The sequence below is a fragment of the Anastrepha ludens genome, chromosome 5 (genome assembly GCF_028408465.1).
Source record: "Anastrepha ludens isolate Willacy chromosome 5, idAnaLude1.1, whole genome shotgun sequence".
Classification (NCBI taxonomy): Eukaryota; Metazoa; Arthropoda; class Insecta; order Diptera; family Tephritidae; genus Anastrepha; species Anastrepha ludens.
In genome coordinates this window covers 11361808-11380639 of record NC_071501.1, presented here as the reverse complement: position 1 = coordinate 11380639, position 18832 = coordinate 11361808, and the positions used below count along the sequence as shown (strand labels likewise).

The 18832-nt window shown below is 35.8% G+C and overlaps 1 protein-coding gene across 1 annotated transcript; it reads left to right on the top strand.

Moving 5' to 3' along the window:
- Positions 1 to 15144: 15144 nt before the first annotated feature.
- On the top strand, positions 15145 to 16617 carry LOC128865444 (uncharacterized). The gene has a single exon (XM_054105837.1). It carries the CDS (start codon positions 15295 to 15297, stop codon positions 16249 to 16251), a length of 957 nt encoding a protein of 318 aa, XP_053961812.1. The 5' UTR covers positions 15145 to 15294; the 3' UTR covers positions 16252 to 16617.
- The last annotated feature ends 2215 nt before the right edge of the window (positions 16618 to 18832 follow it).

Here is an 18832-nt window from a genome sequence, read left to right as displayed (position 1 = left end):
TCAATTTTTTGAGTAGCCGCCATTTTATGGAAAAAAATTTTTGTTTCCGTTTTTTCTGGTTCATACGATAATGACATTCATATTAATTAAGAATTTGTATTTTTTTTTTTCAGATGACCACAAGGGTAGAAATCGTGACGACGGGGACACTGCCTTTTCTTCCCCCCTTCCACTTCAAGGACGCATAACTCCATGAAAATTCATTTTTTTTTTTTTTCAAATTTATTTTGTGTGCTCCTAATATATGAATTTTTTTATTCATCGTCAAAAAATGCTCGAAATTCGGGCCTCTAGACTAGAATACCCCCTTAAGCCAGTTTAATTCCAATTACAGCCTACAGCACTGGAAAGCTGCTAAACGGGTGCTAATACATGTGAAAGGCACCATCAACTACGACCTCTTATACAAGAAAAGTGATTCCCAGCTATATGGTGTTGCTGATGCCGATTGGGGAGCTAATTTAGCTGATAGGCGTTCTTATTCAGGTTTTGCTTTCATTGTCGCTGGCACATCTATATCATGGGAGGCGCGAAAGCAACGTATAGTGTCACTTTCTACCACGAAATCGGAATACATGGCGTTATGTGAAACAACCAAAGAGGCACTCTATTTGCGCGAAATTTTAAATGAAATTGGATGGCAGCAAAACTGTATCACAATATAAAGGGTGTTTTTTTTTTTAGAGGTTAGGTTTTCAAGTTGGCACTACTTTTTTCGTAGATGGTATTTTTGACAGCTGTCACTCGGTTTATGCTCAGTTTGAGCACCTGAACACACCTGAACAACGTTTGCAAATCGTGCAAATTTATTACGAAAATAATGGTTCGGTTCGCGCGACGCATCGCGCGCTGCGTCCAATATTCGGTCGACATAATCGTCCATCAGAGTCACTAATTCGATTAACCATGGATCGGTTTCGCACCACGTTTGCTCTAGTAGATAATACGCATCCTCAGAGACGTCGTACAGTGCGCACCGAAGACGCTATTGCTGCTGTGGAGCAGAGTATCGAAGAAGACCCGAATGAGTCCATCCGCCATCGCGCGCAGCAATTGGAGATGTGCCCATCCACTTCATGGAAGATTTTGCGGAAGGATCTTGGTTTGCGGGCTTACAAAATCCAACTCGTGCAAGAATTGAAGCCGAACGACCATCAAGCGCGTCGCACGTTCGGTGAATGGGCCAAAACGAGATGGCCACCGATCTAGATTTTCACAAGAAAATTTTGTTCAGCGATGAAGCTCACTTTTGGTTGAATGGGTATGTCAATAAGCAAAATTGTCGCATTTCGAGTGAACATAATCCACAAGCCATTGCTGAGACGCCGTTACATCCTCGAAAAGTCACTGTTTGGTGTGCTCTATGGGCAGAGGGAATCATTGGTCCATATTTCTTTAAAAATGAAGCCGGCCATAATGTTACAGTCAATGGAGAGCGCTATAGAGCCATGATTAATGACTTTTTCGTGCCTGAATTGGACGACCTTTGGTTCCAACAAGACGGCGCTACATACCATACAGCCAACGCAACAATCGATTTATTGAAGGAAACTTTTGGTGAGCGCATTATCTCGCGCCGTGGACCTGTGGCGTGGCCTCCAAGATCGTGCGATATAACACCGCTGGACTATTTCTTGTGGGGATATGTGAAGTCGCTTGTCTACGCAGATAAGCCCGAGACGATTGACGTCTTGGAAGAGAATATTCGGCGCGTTATTGCTGACATACGGCCCCAATTGCTGCAAAAAGTGGTCGAAAATTGGGCCTCTCGGCTGGAATTTATTCGAGCCAGCCGCGGCGGCCACTTTCCCGAGATCATAAAACATAATGGCAAACCCTTATCTTTATAATAAAGCTAAATTCTTGGCCATAACATTAAATTATATACGTTTTATTTCATCTTGAAAACCTAACCTCTAAAAAAAACACCCTTAGTGCGCAAAATTTAGTGAAAAGCTCGGCATATCATTCGCGCACTAGGCATATAGATGTTCGTCATCATTTCATTCGCGAAAAATATCAAAATGGCGACATCGATCTACAATATATTCAAACAGAGGAAATGCCAGTCGACGTGCTAACTAAGGGGTTATCTTCGCAGAAACATTACAGATGCATCTTGGACTTGGGCATGAAAGAGGCTGACGGCAAAAATTGAAATTCTTCGAGGGGAGGTTTTAGGAAATACGAAGCAATTCCAATGCCTAAATGCAACCCTGTTTTAGCGCCCTCTACAGTATTTTATACATAATTTAGGTTTTGGTGATAATTTAACCAAATAATTCTGTTTTTTTTATTTCAGGTGATTCTACAACTAGATACGATAGTCACCGCAAATCACCTTTTGGAAAAGGCGGTTTCGGAAAAGTTACCTCACCGGCTTATTTCCCGATATTTTCTTACAAAAATTTAGTACAATATTGTTGAAATGATGCTTTATAATGTACAAAAAGTTTAAATACATTTTCACTATTCATATCTCTAAAGCAAAGTCTCAAAAATTCATTAAAAAAAATTCTCAAACCCTAGATCCCTCCCTTAATGGTTTAAGCTCATCATGTTCAATTTCTGATGGGTACCATATTTCAACAATAGACAAAATTTCAACTGGCATCATACTTTTAAACGACTTTAACGGCACGGTCAATAATACATAACACGCTTAACTTTCATTGACATGTTTAGAACCTTCATGATTAAAGCTAAAGCAATGATTCTAGCATTGTAATATCGGTAAAAATTTTAGTTTTTCAAATTTTAAATAAATAAAAAGTACCGAAAATTACGCATTCATATACAATACAATTTGTATGTCAAGCGTAACGGACGTATTTCGGACCGCTCTGCTAAAAAGTGTTTTCAAAAATTCAAATCTGGACACAGTTCGTATTGAGACAGTTACTCTATATCAGTGGATTTTTGAAGTTTCTGCCTCTTTCTTTCCCCCGTAAAACATATTTCCCATAAGAAAGAGTGTTAAAATAAAAAAGTGCAAAAGAAAATTTTAAATATTAACAGTATCCAAACAATATACGCAACCCATGGATTGCAAAAGGTGCAAACTACAAATCCGTGGAGAGACGGGAATAAGGTGTGCGGGTGTATGTGGCAAAACGTATCATTCGCAATCGAAATGCTCGGGAATAGACCAATATACATTAGGAAAATTAGACGAATTTCCCAAACTTCGCTACATGTGTGATGAATGTGTGGTTTATATTAGCAACGCTGACCTTGCAATTAAGGATGTTCAGAGTGTAGTCGGGAAGAACGGTTCATGATTGCTTGATTACAAGTTTGAATTCGAAAGTGCACTTAAAACTCATGAAAAAGAAATCAAAAGCTTTCCGGAGGTTATCGAGAAAAAATTCAGTGAAAGAATAAGTGGAATGCAAAAAGCGCAAGAAGTATGCGAGCGAGGTGAGCGTGAAATGCATAAAATTCGCGAAATAACTGCAAACTTCAACAAACAAAGTGGCAAAATATGCAAGGAACTGCAGGAAACCATAGAGGAAAATTCGATTTGATTTGTATAAGTTATCATATCATGCCCGTCCTAATATTTGACCCAGCAGTTAGCATTGCTTTGATCTTGTTTTTCACAAACAAATACACCGTCTATAAATTCTGCCCAGTAATCATCACGCCATAATATGTCCAGTTATGGAATCCTAACGTAACTTGCTCAGTAACAATGAAAAACACCAAATCCCTTTACGGTACCCAAACACCCAACTAAGAGCATTGCTTAACAACAGCTTAGAAATATGATCGGGTCAGTCAACTATTACGACAACAACATGATAATGGGCTTGAGTTTGCAATAAACATTAATAGCGGCTCCACAGCGGAGTTGGGTCGGTCAGGCATTGCAGTAGCGGCTTAACGGTGGGTGTTCGCTAACAATGCATCCCAATAACAGTATCACCAAACACACAAGATCAAGGCATATGACAACAACAACAACATAGACAAAGGGTATTTAAGGTGGCAGCTTAGAATAAGAAGGGGGGTATTTCAGTTATTGATTTACAACGATAAGTCGTGGTCGGGACAATTAATTTAGCTCTCGTAAGAACTAAAAAATTATATGTAAGAGTACCTAGAATAAAGTTTATTTCTAAAATAATCGAACACCTCGTTCGTTCGAATTGTCATTCGATCGGTTATTTATAAACGTAATTGCGCAGAATTTCAAAGTATTCACGAAAAATGTAAGAATAACTAAAATATAATATATGTAAATTGTGTAACTTTAAATGAAGTTTTATAATTTCAGGACAAACTGTAATAAATTAAACAACAAGCAGAAGGATATAATGGCACATTTCATGAGTGAGCACACAGATTTGGCCAAAAATTCCTTGCCGAATTGTGCACAAGGAAGGTCGACTGCCAACCGACTTTGGGAAGAGCTCAGCAAGCAGTTAAATGCGGAAGGACCGCCAATAAAAAATGCGAAGTTATGGAAAAAAGTTAGTACATATATTATAATCATGTTATCAAAATGAAACTCCAGCTGAGGAGCTAATAGTTGAAGCTGCTGGTCTTGAAGCATCTGTTTCAGGAAACAGCATGGTGCAAACATATGGTAGTTCACAACCTGCACCAGTCGCAGTTGCTTCAAGACCAGCATCAAGTGCTTCGGTCTCAAGCAGGAGCAGTGGACGTAATTCGAACCATTCAACTAGTAGTGTTCCAAGAAAAGAACAAATAACAAGCCACAAATATATGGCCAATACCTGCTCAACACAACGACTCAGCTACATGAATTCGTCAAGAGAAACACCGACAAAATAATCTACAACCACAACACAATATTGCACTGTCAACAGAGGATCTAACTAATATACTCAATTAAACCCACAATTGGAAATGCCCAGGAATAGATAACGGGTATATTCAGAAGCGCTTTTTAATGCGCAACATACGTTTGCAGTATGAGCATAGCGTTCAAAAACACAAATATGGCAGCACTGCAAATGCAACGCGTTTTGAAATGTCATTTCAGCATAAGAAGTCGCGCAATATTTGCAGGAAAAATTTTAAGACTGCCATTTAACGATGTCTGATGAAAAGTAAGTATAATAGTAATTTTTTTAGCTTTTTATGAAAAAATACAATATATTGAAAACACGATAGTTGAACTATATTTCACTTTATTTTTCTTTGTTTTAGGGATTATTTTAGTAGTACTTCTGGTACAAAAAATTTACCTCGACACAACATCTTCTACCACTTGCTATTAATAGATCAACCACAAACCCTATCACAATTTCTTACATTTATGTACTCGCCTCTAGGGCCACTAACCTTGGAAAAAAAAGGATGCCCTAATATCCCCTAGCCCTCGAGGGAAAAGAAAAAAGCCTCAAGCTGGAAACCTATTTGCACAGTTTCCAGAGCTTCCGGTCTCCAAAAAAATAAACGATCCAAAGATTGTCACAATCAAAGCCACTGATCTTAGCGAAGATCTTTCAGTTCAATTTTTTCCTTTTTAACAGTTCACAAAGCCTTTCTTTATAACAAGCTGACACCACCCAAGTCGCCCGTAACACGACTAATCACCATAGAGTAGGCGCTTCTATTAGATCTGCGCTGGAGCACTCCAGAAGCTATTCCAGAGAACTTAATACCACACACGTCGCAGGAAATGTGATCACAATGCACACATTTCACCCGATACTTATCATAAATTAGCTGCACCAAGTTGAGACAGAAATAATACAACAGCGCATAAGCAGATCGAAATATGATTACCTATCATAACCTGACAAACTCACAGCAAGACGCTTCCGTAAAGTGGCATGCAATTATACCGGCCACCAACAAACAGAAGACCAGTTCAGAAAAATCTCACCCCACAACCACACGCAAATTCGTAAAAATGTTCACAGCATAAAAAATAGGCTATGTAGGTTACTTAGAACCGACACCAACCGCAAAAGTAACGGTCGGCGTGAAGATGAAAAAGAATACCAATCGCCCAGGAACATTGGGAAGAAACAACGCAATGACGCCTTCCAAAGTGTCTCGTGATGAAGCGCGAAGTTAAAAATACCGCGAGAAGAAAGGAAACGAGTTCATGGGCACAGTTGTCAAGAAATAGGTAGAAGACCTGTTATTCTCAGGTCTTGAGGACTTGAAGCACGTGTTGGGTTGTACAGAAAATAACTTCGTTTTTTCCCGACAGAGGATTTAATTGTACAGGGTGGCGCACGAATCGTGCTACAAAAACAAAACGTAATAACTTTTTTTCTGTGTGAGTAATCGGCTTTTTATTTTTTTTTATTTTGCAGATTAGTATTTAGATTTACAAAAAATGGAGGCTTGGGATACCGAAAAGAGGATTTGGATAGTGCAGCGGTACCATGCTTTGGAGTCCATCATTTCCGTCCAAAGGGAATTTAGGCGGGAGTTTGTCAGGAATGAGTTGTCACACTGAAAATAAATACACATTTTTGCAAAGTGATCAAGAGAAGTATTAATGAAATTTCTTTGCAACTTTTTTTTTGATGATTTTTATTTAACAGTACAAGTTCATTTAGCCCTTCTACTATGTTAGGGTCAATTTGACCCAATTTTCAGTAAAACTCATCGAAATTCGCCGGTTAGTCTAGTCGTATTGTATTGATTCTTCTTCTATTTGTTAACTGCAGTAAAAGGAATAGATAAATATGAAAATTAATATAACATCTGTTTTTTATGTTGCTGAAGGATACCAAATGTAATTTCATTACACTTATTACGTTGTTGGGTCAATTTGACCCACCTAGTATTTTGAAACATTTTGCCGTTTATTATTACATCACTCGATCAAAAACGCAGACAAAGAAAGCTAGTTATCGGAGATCGAGTATATTTTGCACAGCTCTATGTTTACATGTATATTCTCGATAAATTTATAGCCTTTTCGAAAAAGGGGAAATCCCGTTTTATGCACCTGTGCAAAGAGTAAGTGTCGATTGTTTGCTTAGTTAGTAATTATTATTATTATCGCGCAGTAAGGAGCTCATCGAAGTTTTTATAAAGAAAGTGATTGCTAAATATATATTTCTACAATGTCCCAAAGGAAGAGAGTAAGTCAAGTTATTTAATTTACTATGTTTATGTTGCTGTTACACATTTTTATAATTTTATTTTTGAAAAGAAACTAAGCATTGAAGAAATACACCAAATTATTAATTCCGATGATGAGGATATTTTCGACGAAAGTGATAGCGATGAAGACTTTGTACCTATCGCAGAAAATGAAACGGACGATTCAAATACTTCATCCAGTGAAAGTGTGAAGTAGATGTCGTTTTTGAAGGTAGCAATGCGACAGAAGAAGTCAATTTGCCAAATATTTTATCGAAAGATAAGAGCATAATATGGCATGATCAGCCACTTCCAATTTCAAGAGGCAAAATTCCTCGAAATCAAATTTTATATCAAAGTCCTGGCCCATCAAAGCGTGCTATTTCTATGGTCACAGATATAAAATCCTCTTTTGATATTTTCATGCCCTCAAGTATAAAAAACATAGTGGTAGAAATGAGCAACATCAAAGGATTGCAGTTTTTTGGAGACAATTGGAAAATTATAGACCTTATAGAATTGGAAGCATACATAGGATTGCAAATCTTAGCAGGAGTATACAAATCGCACAATGAAAGTCTAATTCATTTATGGGATGAAAATAATGGCAGACCAATTTTTCGGACTACAATGAGCTTGGAAAGATTTATGAACATATCACGATGCCTTCGTTTTGACTCCGCTGCAGACAGGAATGAGAGAAGACTGCGTGATAAATTAGCACCAATAGGAACATTTGGGATCAATGGAATCGGAAGCTCAGGTCATATTATCACTTACATGAAAATGTAACAATAGATGAGCAGTTAGTACCTTTTCGTGGTCGTTGCATCTTCAGGCAATACATTCCGCCGAAGCCAGCAAAATACGGCTTAAAAATATGGGCTCTATGTGATGCAAAAAGCAAGTATGCCTGGAACATGGAAGTTTATTTAGGACGGGCAAGAAATACGCAACCAAGGTGTAATGCATTTATAAATTGGCTTTTTGTATGTCTCAAATCTATGTACAGTATAAATAAACCGTCTCTATACAAATATTTTTAGGTGAACGTGTTGTTCTATCCCTATCAGAACCCCTTCCCAGAGGTCACCCTATTACTTGCGATAACTTTTTTACGACGTACAATCTCGCCGTTCAGCTACTTCGCAGGAACATTACTTTAGTCGGTACAGTGAGGAAAAATAAGCTTTTTAAGAAAAAGAACGTTTTAGAAAGCCAATTTTTATTTATGGATAATGTAACTATTGTATCGTACGTCCCAAAAAATATAAATTTGTTGTAGCATTGAGCTCCCTTCACCATTCTCCACTTGTTGATGAGGGTGACAGAAAAAAACCTGAATTAATACTTCCAGAACCAAATATTGCTAAGAATATAGTAAAAAATATTCAAGAAAACTCCAAATCTGCAGAAGAAGCGTCTACTTCTAATATTTCTGCCAGAAATGAATCCACCAAAAAACGACAGAGATGTTTCTTCTGTCATCATACAAAAAATTCGAACAAATATTCAGCTGTTTGCACTACGTGCCAAAAATTTGTTTGCAAAGAACATAGTAACTTAGTTTGTGAAAATTGCCGTTAAAACATACATATCTCCACTATTTTCTACAATTAACATACACTTAACTTGATTCAAATAAAAAAAAACGAATTCTTTCAATAAAATAGTGTTATTAGTGGAGTTTTTATAAGAGGGTCAAATGGACCCAAAACACTATATGTGTAATTTTTTCCTAACATAGTAGAAGGGTTAAATAAAATTGCAAAATACAACCAAAAACGTATCAAACTTCGTTTTGTTAGTGTCAGATAACTGTTTCCACTACATCACTTTTAAAATGTGTTGGAGCTTATTCACCGAATAGCTGTACTTTACGTCACAAATGCTTCACATTTCTATTTCCCATGAATTTTCTATCAACTGCTCATTAGTTTTTGCTTTGACGGAAAGGAAATTTTAAAATATTGTGCTTTTAAAATGCCCGGAAAAAGATTATCGTTTGATGTGGCACAATTTATTTATTATAACCATCAATTGGGTAAAAGTGTTCATGTTCCTGTCCAGAGTAAACTAGACGTAAAACGAAGAATAGAAGTGGTAGTCCCACGGCTGTGTTGGCTGGTACATTTCTTAAATCGAAACAAACCTAAGAAACTTTGACTTTTATGAGCAAATTCAATTTTTTATCAAAACACAAAAATGGCAGACATGCAACAACTGACCGTCGTGTCCGAAACATGATCATCTCAGCGGATAGCTCAACCGATGAGTTTGACATTACCAAATCAAAACACTGCATGTTCTAAATCGAGCGGAACATGAGAATAGATTAGAGCCAAAGTGTGGAGTGTGTGGTCTCTCGAAAAAAATAACAAAACGTGCAGAGCGAGTATCGACCGAGAGAACTTAAGGAAGAGTGCGGAATTGTTGTTTCTCATGAAACAGTGCGCCAAACCATACTGCAGCACAAATATTTTTTAAGATCAGCACGCAAAAAACCGTTGCTGTCTTCAACAAATGTGGAAAACCGTTTGTCCTTCGCAACTATGCTGATTTCCGAGCCTTTTGAGTATTGGGACCACGTAATATTCTGTGATGAGACGAAAATGAGGTTATATTATTTGAGATACCTATTTCCACTCAAACAACTATGATTTACTTAAATTACGTACAATAGGGTGTTCAAAAGTATGGCTATTTGTAGAAATTGGAAAATTTATTTTAACTTAGAATATTTATTTCAGAAGCATACATATGGATGTATACAATATCAAATAAGTCAAAAATTGTTTAATAAAATAACTTAATTTTATCTTTTCTAGCTAAATATTTTGCTGAAGCTGAGGGGTGCAAAAGAGCATAAAGTTATGAAAAAGAAAACAATCATATTTTAATAGAAATTTATGATTGTAAAATGAACCTTAGGAATGCCACTCAGCACTTTAGAGTTAGAAATATAAATATACATATGTATGTATATGCTTAAGGGGATCAACCAGTGTGAAACTTTGAAAAATTTTAAAAAAAAATTTCATATTTTTCAGCAAGCAAGCAGCAACTTTTTGAAGAAGAAGAAGGTGAATTATATGGGCCTGGAATAGCAGATTAGGATTAGGTATGATATTTATCGTTTTATAAATGTGAGATCAGTATTTTTTTCTTTAAAAACGTTTTTCTCAAAATAGCGTTTTCTTAATTTGCTGCCACTGTAACTTAAAAACTAATTTTACGATCGACTTGAATCTTGTTTCCTCATTTTAAGTATTCATTTTTACATTGAATGACCCTCCGATATTTCAATCTAATAAAAATTGTAAATTTGCGATGTGAAATACTATCACATTTTCAAGCTAAATTTTTATACTTTTTTCAAAACTGCGGGATTTTTTTGGATTTCGTTTTTTCACCACAATCCTGCGTTAATCAACTTAATGACTTTTTTGTTTTTTTTTATTTCAGGCACTCTGAAGACCGTAACAAAGGCAGCAGTGGGGAAACTTTTTTTTTTGGACCTTCGAGAGATGCCCTATTATTAGAAGAAAAGTCCAGATTTTCCTTTGAAAAAATTTGTACTTGAAGTTTAATTGTATATTAATATACTTACAAAGTTTTAAAACAATCAATGTAAAACTTTTTTAAAAATAAATTTTCAAAAACCACCTGTTTTTTTGTCAGTCACACTGGTTGGGTTGAGCCCCTTAAGTGTAATCCGTTCATGACTTCACGTCATTCATATATGCAGATAAACAAACATACTGGTGTCAACACTCAAGTATGCAAAACATGCTTGAGTGAAATAAGAGAACACAGGAAAAACAATTGCAACTATGTTGCAAGTCTAAACAAAAGTAGATTATTTGGATGGTGCTGAGTAGCATCACGAACACACATATTTACGATCTAGGAGTAGCGTAATAGGTTGTGACGAGATGTGTTGGCATCAATCATCATGTACTTGGTACCGTGCAGAAGTCATACCATATGGCGACTTATATCCAGTATACAAAGCTCCAAATAGTGGATGGAACGGTATTATAAGTATCAGTTACATGAATAAACAGCTTAAATATGAGATGAATGTGAACAATCTACGGCTAAATTTAGGAGAAATTGGAATGGACTTGCCTTTGATAATTAAGGATGTTATGCATGAGCATTATCATTCAAATAATGGATTGACAATAATTGAAAATAAAGGTTATAAACTACCTGTGGCTGAGATGAATTTCCCCGATTCACATAAAGTTGGTGACCTACAAATTGAAATAAATAAGAATAACTCAATATATGATATGAGTGTCATGCAATGCTTAAGTGAAAGTTGTGATGTAAAATGCTCGTCACCTGGCTCGCAGATAATGAGGTATACAAAGACTGTCAAGAATTATGCTATGCATAATGTTAAGTATAGTGATAATTATCTGAGGGCCGTTACCACTACACCAATGCATGGGCAATTAACATTTCTTCTGAGTAATCCTGATATAAAGAACTTACATGTGGAACATTCGAAATGCATGTTGAATGTAATCACCACATATGCATGTATAGGTTGCAGTACATTTCCATATGCAATTATACAGGCAGTAATCAGGAATTCATAAGTAGCATAATAAGTACATTTAGCGCATTCACTTTATTAAGTGTGTCCATCAGTGCTGTTATAAAGATATACGGGAATTACCAAGCTAACAAACTCGCATCAAGGAATATTGAAGGTGCATAATTATATTATGAAACCTCATTACTGGAATACAGGTTATATTACTATATTTAATGGAACAATATATTCAATCAAAAAATATATAAATAAATAAAAATTCAAAAAAATAAAAAACCAAAAAAATAAAAAAAATGAATAAAGCATAAAAATGTACTAACAATTAACAAAACAATAATATTGCACATTCATATATACTTTACTATACTTCAAGCACAAAGGAATTCAAAATATATCCACATTTTATTCTTATATCACTTTTATTATTTCTCTTTACAGCAGCACATGCATCATAGTACGTCATAAATATATCAGTTTTTGTTTATTTTTCTAACCAATGTATGAGCATATTAACCTTAGTTTTAAGTCAGTTCTCAGTTACGATCTAAATATGTATGTTCTTAGGGTATATTTAAGACCTAAAAATTTAAGTAAAGGCAGTTGTGGCCGAACAGCGAGGGCGACTAGTAGTAGTCGTTGAAACTCCTTTTCAAATTTAAAATTAATAAAATTTTGAAAAAACATCAAGTAAAAAATTTGGTATTAATTAATAAAGAAAAGGAACTTCAAAGCTGAATAGTCACAACCCAAGGTTTCCTCATAATTGGAAACATAACTGGCGCAGTCGGTAGCCAAACATAACTGGCGCAGTCGGTAGCCAACATAACTGGCGCAGTCGAGTTACGGATCTACGAAACAGCAGTGAAGCAGTCGAGTTACAGATCTATGAAATAGCAGTGAAGCAGTCGAGTTACAGATCTATGAAACAGCAGTGAAGCAGTCGAGTTACGAATCTATGAAATAGCAGTGAAAGAAGCAGAAAGCAACAATTTAAGAATATGTTTATTCCAAACAAACACATCCCTGCATTGTCCTCTTAAATTCCGAAAGGCGAAAGAAGGACAATGCAGGAATGAACAACAGCACCAACATCCATATAAAACTTTCAGTTTTTTAACTAACAGCATATGAAGAACAAGGTAGACCACCCGAAGGAGATAAAATTCCAGCTATACCGCCAAGAAGGAAATAAAAATCCAATCACTAATTAAACAGGTCATTATACATACTATTTTAAATATAATTAATACTCAAACACACACACATGTATATACCATATAAACCCAATTTATAATAAATTGAATTATAACGAATTAAACACACCCTATTTTTCATTTATACGGAATCGGCCACATATCGTCGATATACCCCGACAGAATACGTTAGTGAGACCAAGAAAAACCAATACAGGAAGCTACAGCAGTAACAGCAGCAGAACTACCATTTCTACCAGCGAGCACTCCGGAAAGATTTACCAAACCACAGCAAAAAAAAAAAGTGAAAACCAAGCAGAGTGGAGATTCTGGAAGTTTTTGATCCATCCATTGACGAAAGGTATTCGTAGTCTATGCAAGTAGCTGGTTATACATATATAGAATATAATAAGTTATTCTTAACATTTTGCAATAAGTTAGGATACTTGAATTGAAAATGACAGTGAAAAAAAAAAATTTGTGAAAAATTAATTTAATATGAGGAGAAAATATGAAACATATAAGAAATACGAAGAAAATGCAGAAAATATAAAGAAAAGTTACAAAAAATTGGGAAATACGAGAAATATGAAGAAAGTATAGAAAAATGTGGCAAATTTGAAGAAAATGTGAAAAAAAAGAGTTTTATAATTAATTAAAAAAAAAAAAATTACAGTAATTTACGCCAAGATAACGAGTATGATTCAATATCCAACCCTCATCGAGGTAAATCCTAGTGCCACAAGATTCAGGATCATGATGAATCGATATGCGGGCTATAACCTTCGTATAAATAAAAATAGGTCTAACGTTTTTAAATAAATATGTCCATATCATACGTCATGAAGTTATTAGCCTAGAGCTCAATTAAGAAATTTTCCCTTTTCCCTTTTCCAAGAAAGAAAAAAAGCAAGATAGCCAGTGCCAGTGTGAATTAGAGCTCTGTATTTGTCCATCAACATCTTCTAGCATTCTTAGCTCACAAACTGATTTAATAGAATCTGATAGCTCTTGTGATTCTACAACAAGTATAGAAGAAGGTTTCAAATCATTATCAATAATGACTGCCGAACAACAAAATTTCGATGTTAGCGAGGAAATTGCTGTCGCTATCGCTACAAGAGCCTCAACATTTGACGTAAGTGCTCTGGAATCAGAGAACCCTGAGTTGGATGGTTTCATTTCGAAGATGATTGCATACTTGTCAGAGGAAGATGTTATGCACAGTATCATTAACGCTGTTTCATACCAAGGATTTTACCCTATTTTCGTTAGGAAACTTATGTCGAAATTACAGCCTGATGTCGAAGCTCGAAAAAAGGAAATATCTTTCTTAACCCGGCGAGCGTAAGGTTGGGTGAAATTCACCCAGCCTGTAATAAACCGTTTGATATTTTCTATTCCGTACGTCAAAATAAGTTGTGCGTCTGAGTAGCTGCGCGGGGGGAGGTAGGCATTCGTTGTGTTTCATGCCGCAGTTGACCGCCGACTGGCGAGGTGTTTAGATGTTGTCAAAGTTGCGGCCGGGTAAGTTTCACCCACCTTACGCTTCGTGTTACAAATTCGAGTAAATACTTTTTGTTTTATATTCGTTATATTTTAGTTTTTATTTATTTTTTTTTCAGCTAAATAATTAATATGTCATACGAAGAAACCCAAAGAAGATTATTGAGGGTTTTCGAAGCAGCTGATCAGGATGATTCTTGTGATGATTCTGGTAGTGACTTCGAAATTGATAATGTTGGCCAAAGAAGCTCTGAAAGTGATTCGGAACAAGAGGTAGGATTACCGAATGAGGAAGAAAACGAAGCTGAGGGATCTGAAGAACGTGAAAGCAATGATAACAGACCATATTTTACTGGAAAGAATGGTACAAAGTGGTTTAGTGTACCAGAAAGGTCTAACGTGCGTACGAGATCAGAAAACATTATAAGGGAAAGGCAGGGCGTAAAAGATATTGGCAAAAATGCAAAGACAGCTGTTGAATGTTGGAAACTCTTTCTTACTGATGAGATTTTGCAAGAAATATTGTTACATACAAATAGTCAAATAAATCTGAAGAGAACTGCTTGTGAAAATAGTCACGTAAAGAAATATATCATGGCAGACTTGTCATCGTCAGAATTAAAGGCTTTTATCGGTCTCTTGTATCTTGCAGGACAGTTCAAAGCAAATAAGCTGAATTTGAAGGATCTGTGGATAAGTGATGGATCAGGGGTTGAGATTTTTAGGACAACGATGACTTTGAAGAGATTTCAATTTATTCAAAACTGTTTACGGTTTGTTGATAAGAACACTCGGAGCGAAAGAAAAGCTACTGATAATTTGGCTGCCATTCGTTCTTTTTTCGAGAAGTTCGTAGCAAATTGCCAAATTGTTTATACACCATCTGAGTATACAACTATAGATGAACAACTTCCATCGTTTCGAGGCCGTTGCAGTTTTCGCCAGTATATGCCCAATAAGCCAAACAAATATGGCTTGAAAATATATGCCTTGGTTGATGCAAAGTCGTTTTACGTCATCAATCTTGAAATTTACCCAGGAAAACAACCAACAGGCCCTTACGCTCTCAGTAACAAAGCTTATGATGTTGTGGACAGACTTGTGGCTCCAATTTCCAAAACCAATCGCAATGTCACCTTTGATAACTGGTTTACCAGTTATCCGTTGATGTTACACTTATTGAAAGAACATCGTTTGACAAGCACAGGCACTGTTCGAAAAAATAAGCCCGAGATTCCAAGTCAGATGCTCCAAACGCGTAACCGAGAGATCCCCAGCACAGTGTTTGGATTTCAAAAGGATATATCTTTATTGTCCCATGTGCCAAAAAAAAACAAGGTTGTTTTGTTGATGTCAACATTACATCACGATGATAGCGTTGTTGCTGATACTAATGGCACACAAAAACCAGAAATGATTATTTTTTATAATCAGACCAAGGGAGGCGTTGATGTTGTAGATGAGCTGTGCACCAACTACGATGTTTCGCGAAATACAAAGCGCTGGCCAATGGTGATTTTCTATGCAGTTTTGAACATGGCTGGTATAAATAGCATAATAGTTTACAAGTCCAATAATAGTAGCAATTTGTCACGCCGAAATTTTCTTAGAGACCTGGGTATTGGATTGGTTTCAGAACATTTACAAAACAGAAAGGAAAATCAGCATTTACCCCGAGAGCTTCGCAAACGAATTCTGGACCAAGTGGATGAACCCTCACACTCACAACGACCTCCAAATAAAGTTCCTAAGCCTATCAGGAGATGTCAAATATGCCCTACTAAAAAAGATCGCAAGACTAAACACACTTGTTATAAATGCAATCGCTATTTATGTATGGAACATGCTGTTTTCACGTGTCAAGATTGCGCTCAAACTGAAGATGATTACGAGAACTCTGAATAACTATATAGTAAAAGTTTTGATCTCATATGTTTCCTAATTTTATAAGCTAGAAGTAAAAGCTATTCGTTTTGTTTTTTTTTAGTTTCTTTTTTTTATAAAATTATAATACTAAGTGTTACACTTTGTTTAAATGAAAGAAAATATTTTTGTTAATTTCATAAATAAAGATTTAAAAATATTTGTTTGCTTTATTTTTCCTTCCCAATCAGTTCTTGGGTTATTACATAATTGTACTAGTAAATAAAAACATATAAAAATATTATGAACACATTAAAATATCTAGCTCAATATATGGGTTTGTTACACCCAGCTTACGCTCAATGTAATAAATATTAACCTTACGCTCGCCGGGTTAATAGTCTTGATGTTATCTCGAGGTTCTTCTATTATATCAAAGACAGGCAAGGTTAAACAAGAAACTCAACGATATATATCAGAACTTGTCAAGCTGTACAGGATATCTAAGAATGTGATTGCTTCCCAATCAAATCGAGAAACAATAACTCTACCTCGAATCCTGAATAGTTTTCTGGAAGTGGGCTTTGCGGTTCTTAAGAAATTTCCAAATATCAATAGGCCAGTCACCGTCAAGCATATGATTTCTATTGGTTATGACGACTTTGAGAGCTGTTTCAGAGGAGGATTCGTGTTCTCAATGTTGCCAACCAAACAAAGTGTAATGCCAGACGAAATTAAAGAGGCCATAATTAAAGCGATTTTGGCTTACCAGGTGGAAGAAACTATGATCCTTTCAAAGAATAAGAATGGGAATAATAAAGAACAGATCCTATCAGACATTCTAGTGTACTCATTGTCCTCATATATGAGTGATGTAGTGTCTGAGAAATTCCGAGATGACAAGAATAACTTTTCTGGAGTAAAGAGAGCAAGTTGCACAAAGTGGAAGACTGTTTTCAATTCTGCATTCCCAAATAACACTGACATACACTCAAATTTTGGAATTTAAATAACACATCAAGCAGCTTTTTAAAGCAGCATTTTCGGTCAACTAAAGACCAAATGTCGATAACGAACGACATTACACATTTAAAAATAGGAAGTATAAGTGAACTTAATAGAAAAGCTAGGGATATAATTGATAATATCACCGAAACTGAAGAACCACAACTCAACGTTTTCAAGTATAATTGAAAACATAACTGGCTCAGACGTATCTGAGCCAAACATAACTGGCTCAGACGAAACTGACCCAAACATAACTGGTGCAGTCGTAACTAATCCAAACATAACTGGCAAATTAAAGAATTGGAAAAACAAGGTATAATTTAAAAAAAAAAAGCAGGAGTAGGTATAGCTCTCCTATTATAACAGTGCCAAAAAAAAAAAAGAAGATAAATCAAGAAATAAAAAGTTTCGTTTAGTGGTTGATTATCGTAGGCTTAATCAAATAACCATTGACCATAAGTATCCCTTGCCAAATATTCATGGAATCTTAGACAAGTTGGGCAAAGCACAGTACTTTAGCTCTATTGATCTTGCAAAAGGTTACCAAATTTTAATGGCATTTAAGGATATAAATGAAAATAATGATAAAGAATCGAATTTTGAAATGTCCGACACGATACATTCCCCAGAGGAAGAGTTATTGGAGCACTTTGCTATAAAAGAAGAGATTGTCAATAAATACCATATAAGACACAAATTATAATAACATATAGCCCTGAAGCTGAAATTAAGATATCGCTGAAATTAAAATAATTGAGGTTAAAGAAATTAACCCTTTGCACTCGAGGGCTCCGGAGCGAAACCCTTTAAAATTTGTCTTCAAAGTCGAGGGCTCCGCTACGGAGACAATGGAAATAATTTTCAGTTTTTAACATGAGAACAAAAACAAATCGTAAAAATTAGTTATAGGATATTTCGCTGTTGGTGACAAATGACGGTCGCGGCTCGCAGATTGTTATGCTCTCGATAACAGCACACAATCGCGGTTTGAGCAACATTCCGCATTCCGCACTTGGATGCAAGTGAGTTAAGTCGTGTTATTCAGCAGTAGAGTGTATATCAGATTCTAGTTTACCTGTTGTTTTTATATTTTGAATTCATATTTATATCCCCGATATGGCAAATAAAAGAAAAATTTGTGAAAATTATAGTGATATTGAAAGTAGTAGCGACGAATTAGAATTCGAAGTTCATGGTGAACATTACAGAAATAACATAGACGCTCTTGGCCGTGATGAAGCAGACAATATTGAACTAAGCCATGAATCCGATTCTAATGATAGTGATATATTTCCTGCAGTACGACGACACATACCGAGAATTGAAAGTGATATTGAGGGATTTGAAAGTGATACAGAAGGAAATATAGAAGACACAACAGATTCAACTGGAAATGACGAATGGATGGATGTTTCGGAAGTGGATAATATTCCATCTCCTATGGATTTCGATATTTCACCTCGAATTGCCGGACCACAAATTTCCAACGATATAAAAGAACCGTTAGATTTTTTTCAATTATATTTTACGGATACATTGATTGATTCCATAATAAAAGAGACAAATGATTACGCAAATTCAAGACTGCGTGGAAGGCAATTGTCAAGGAGATCAA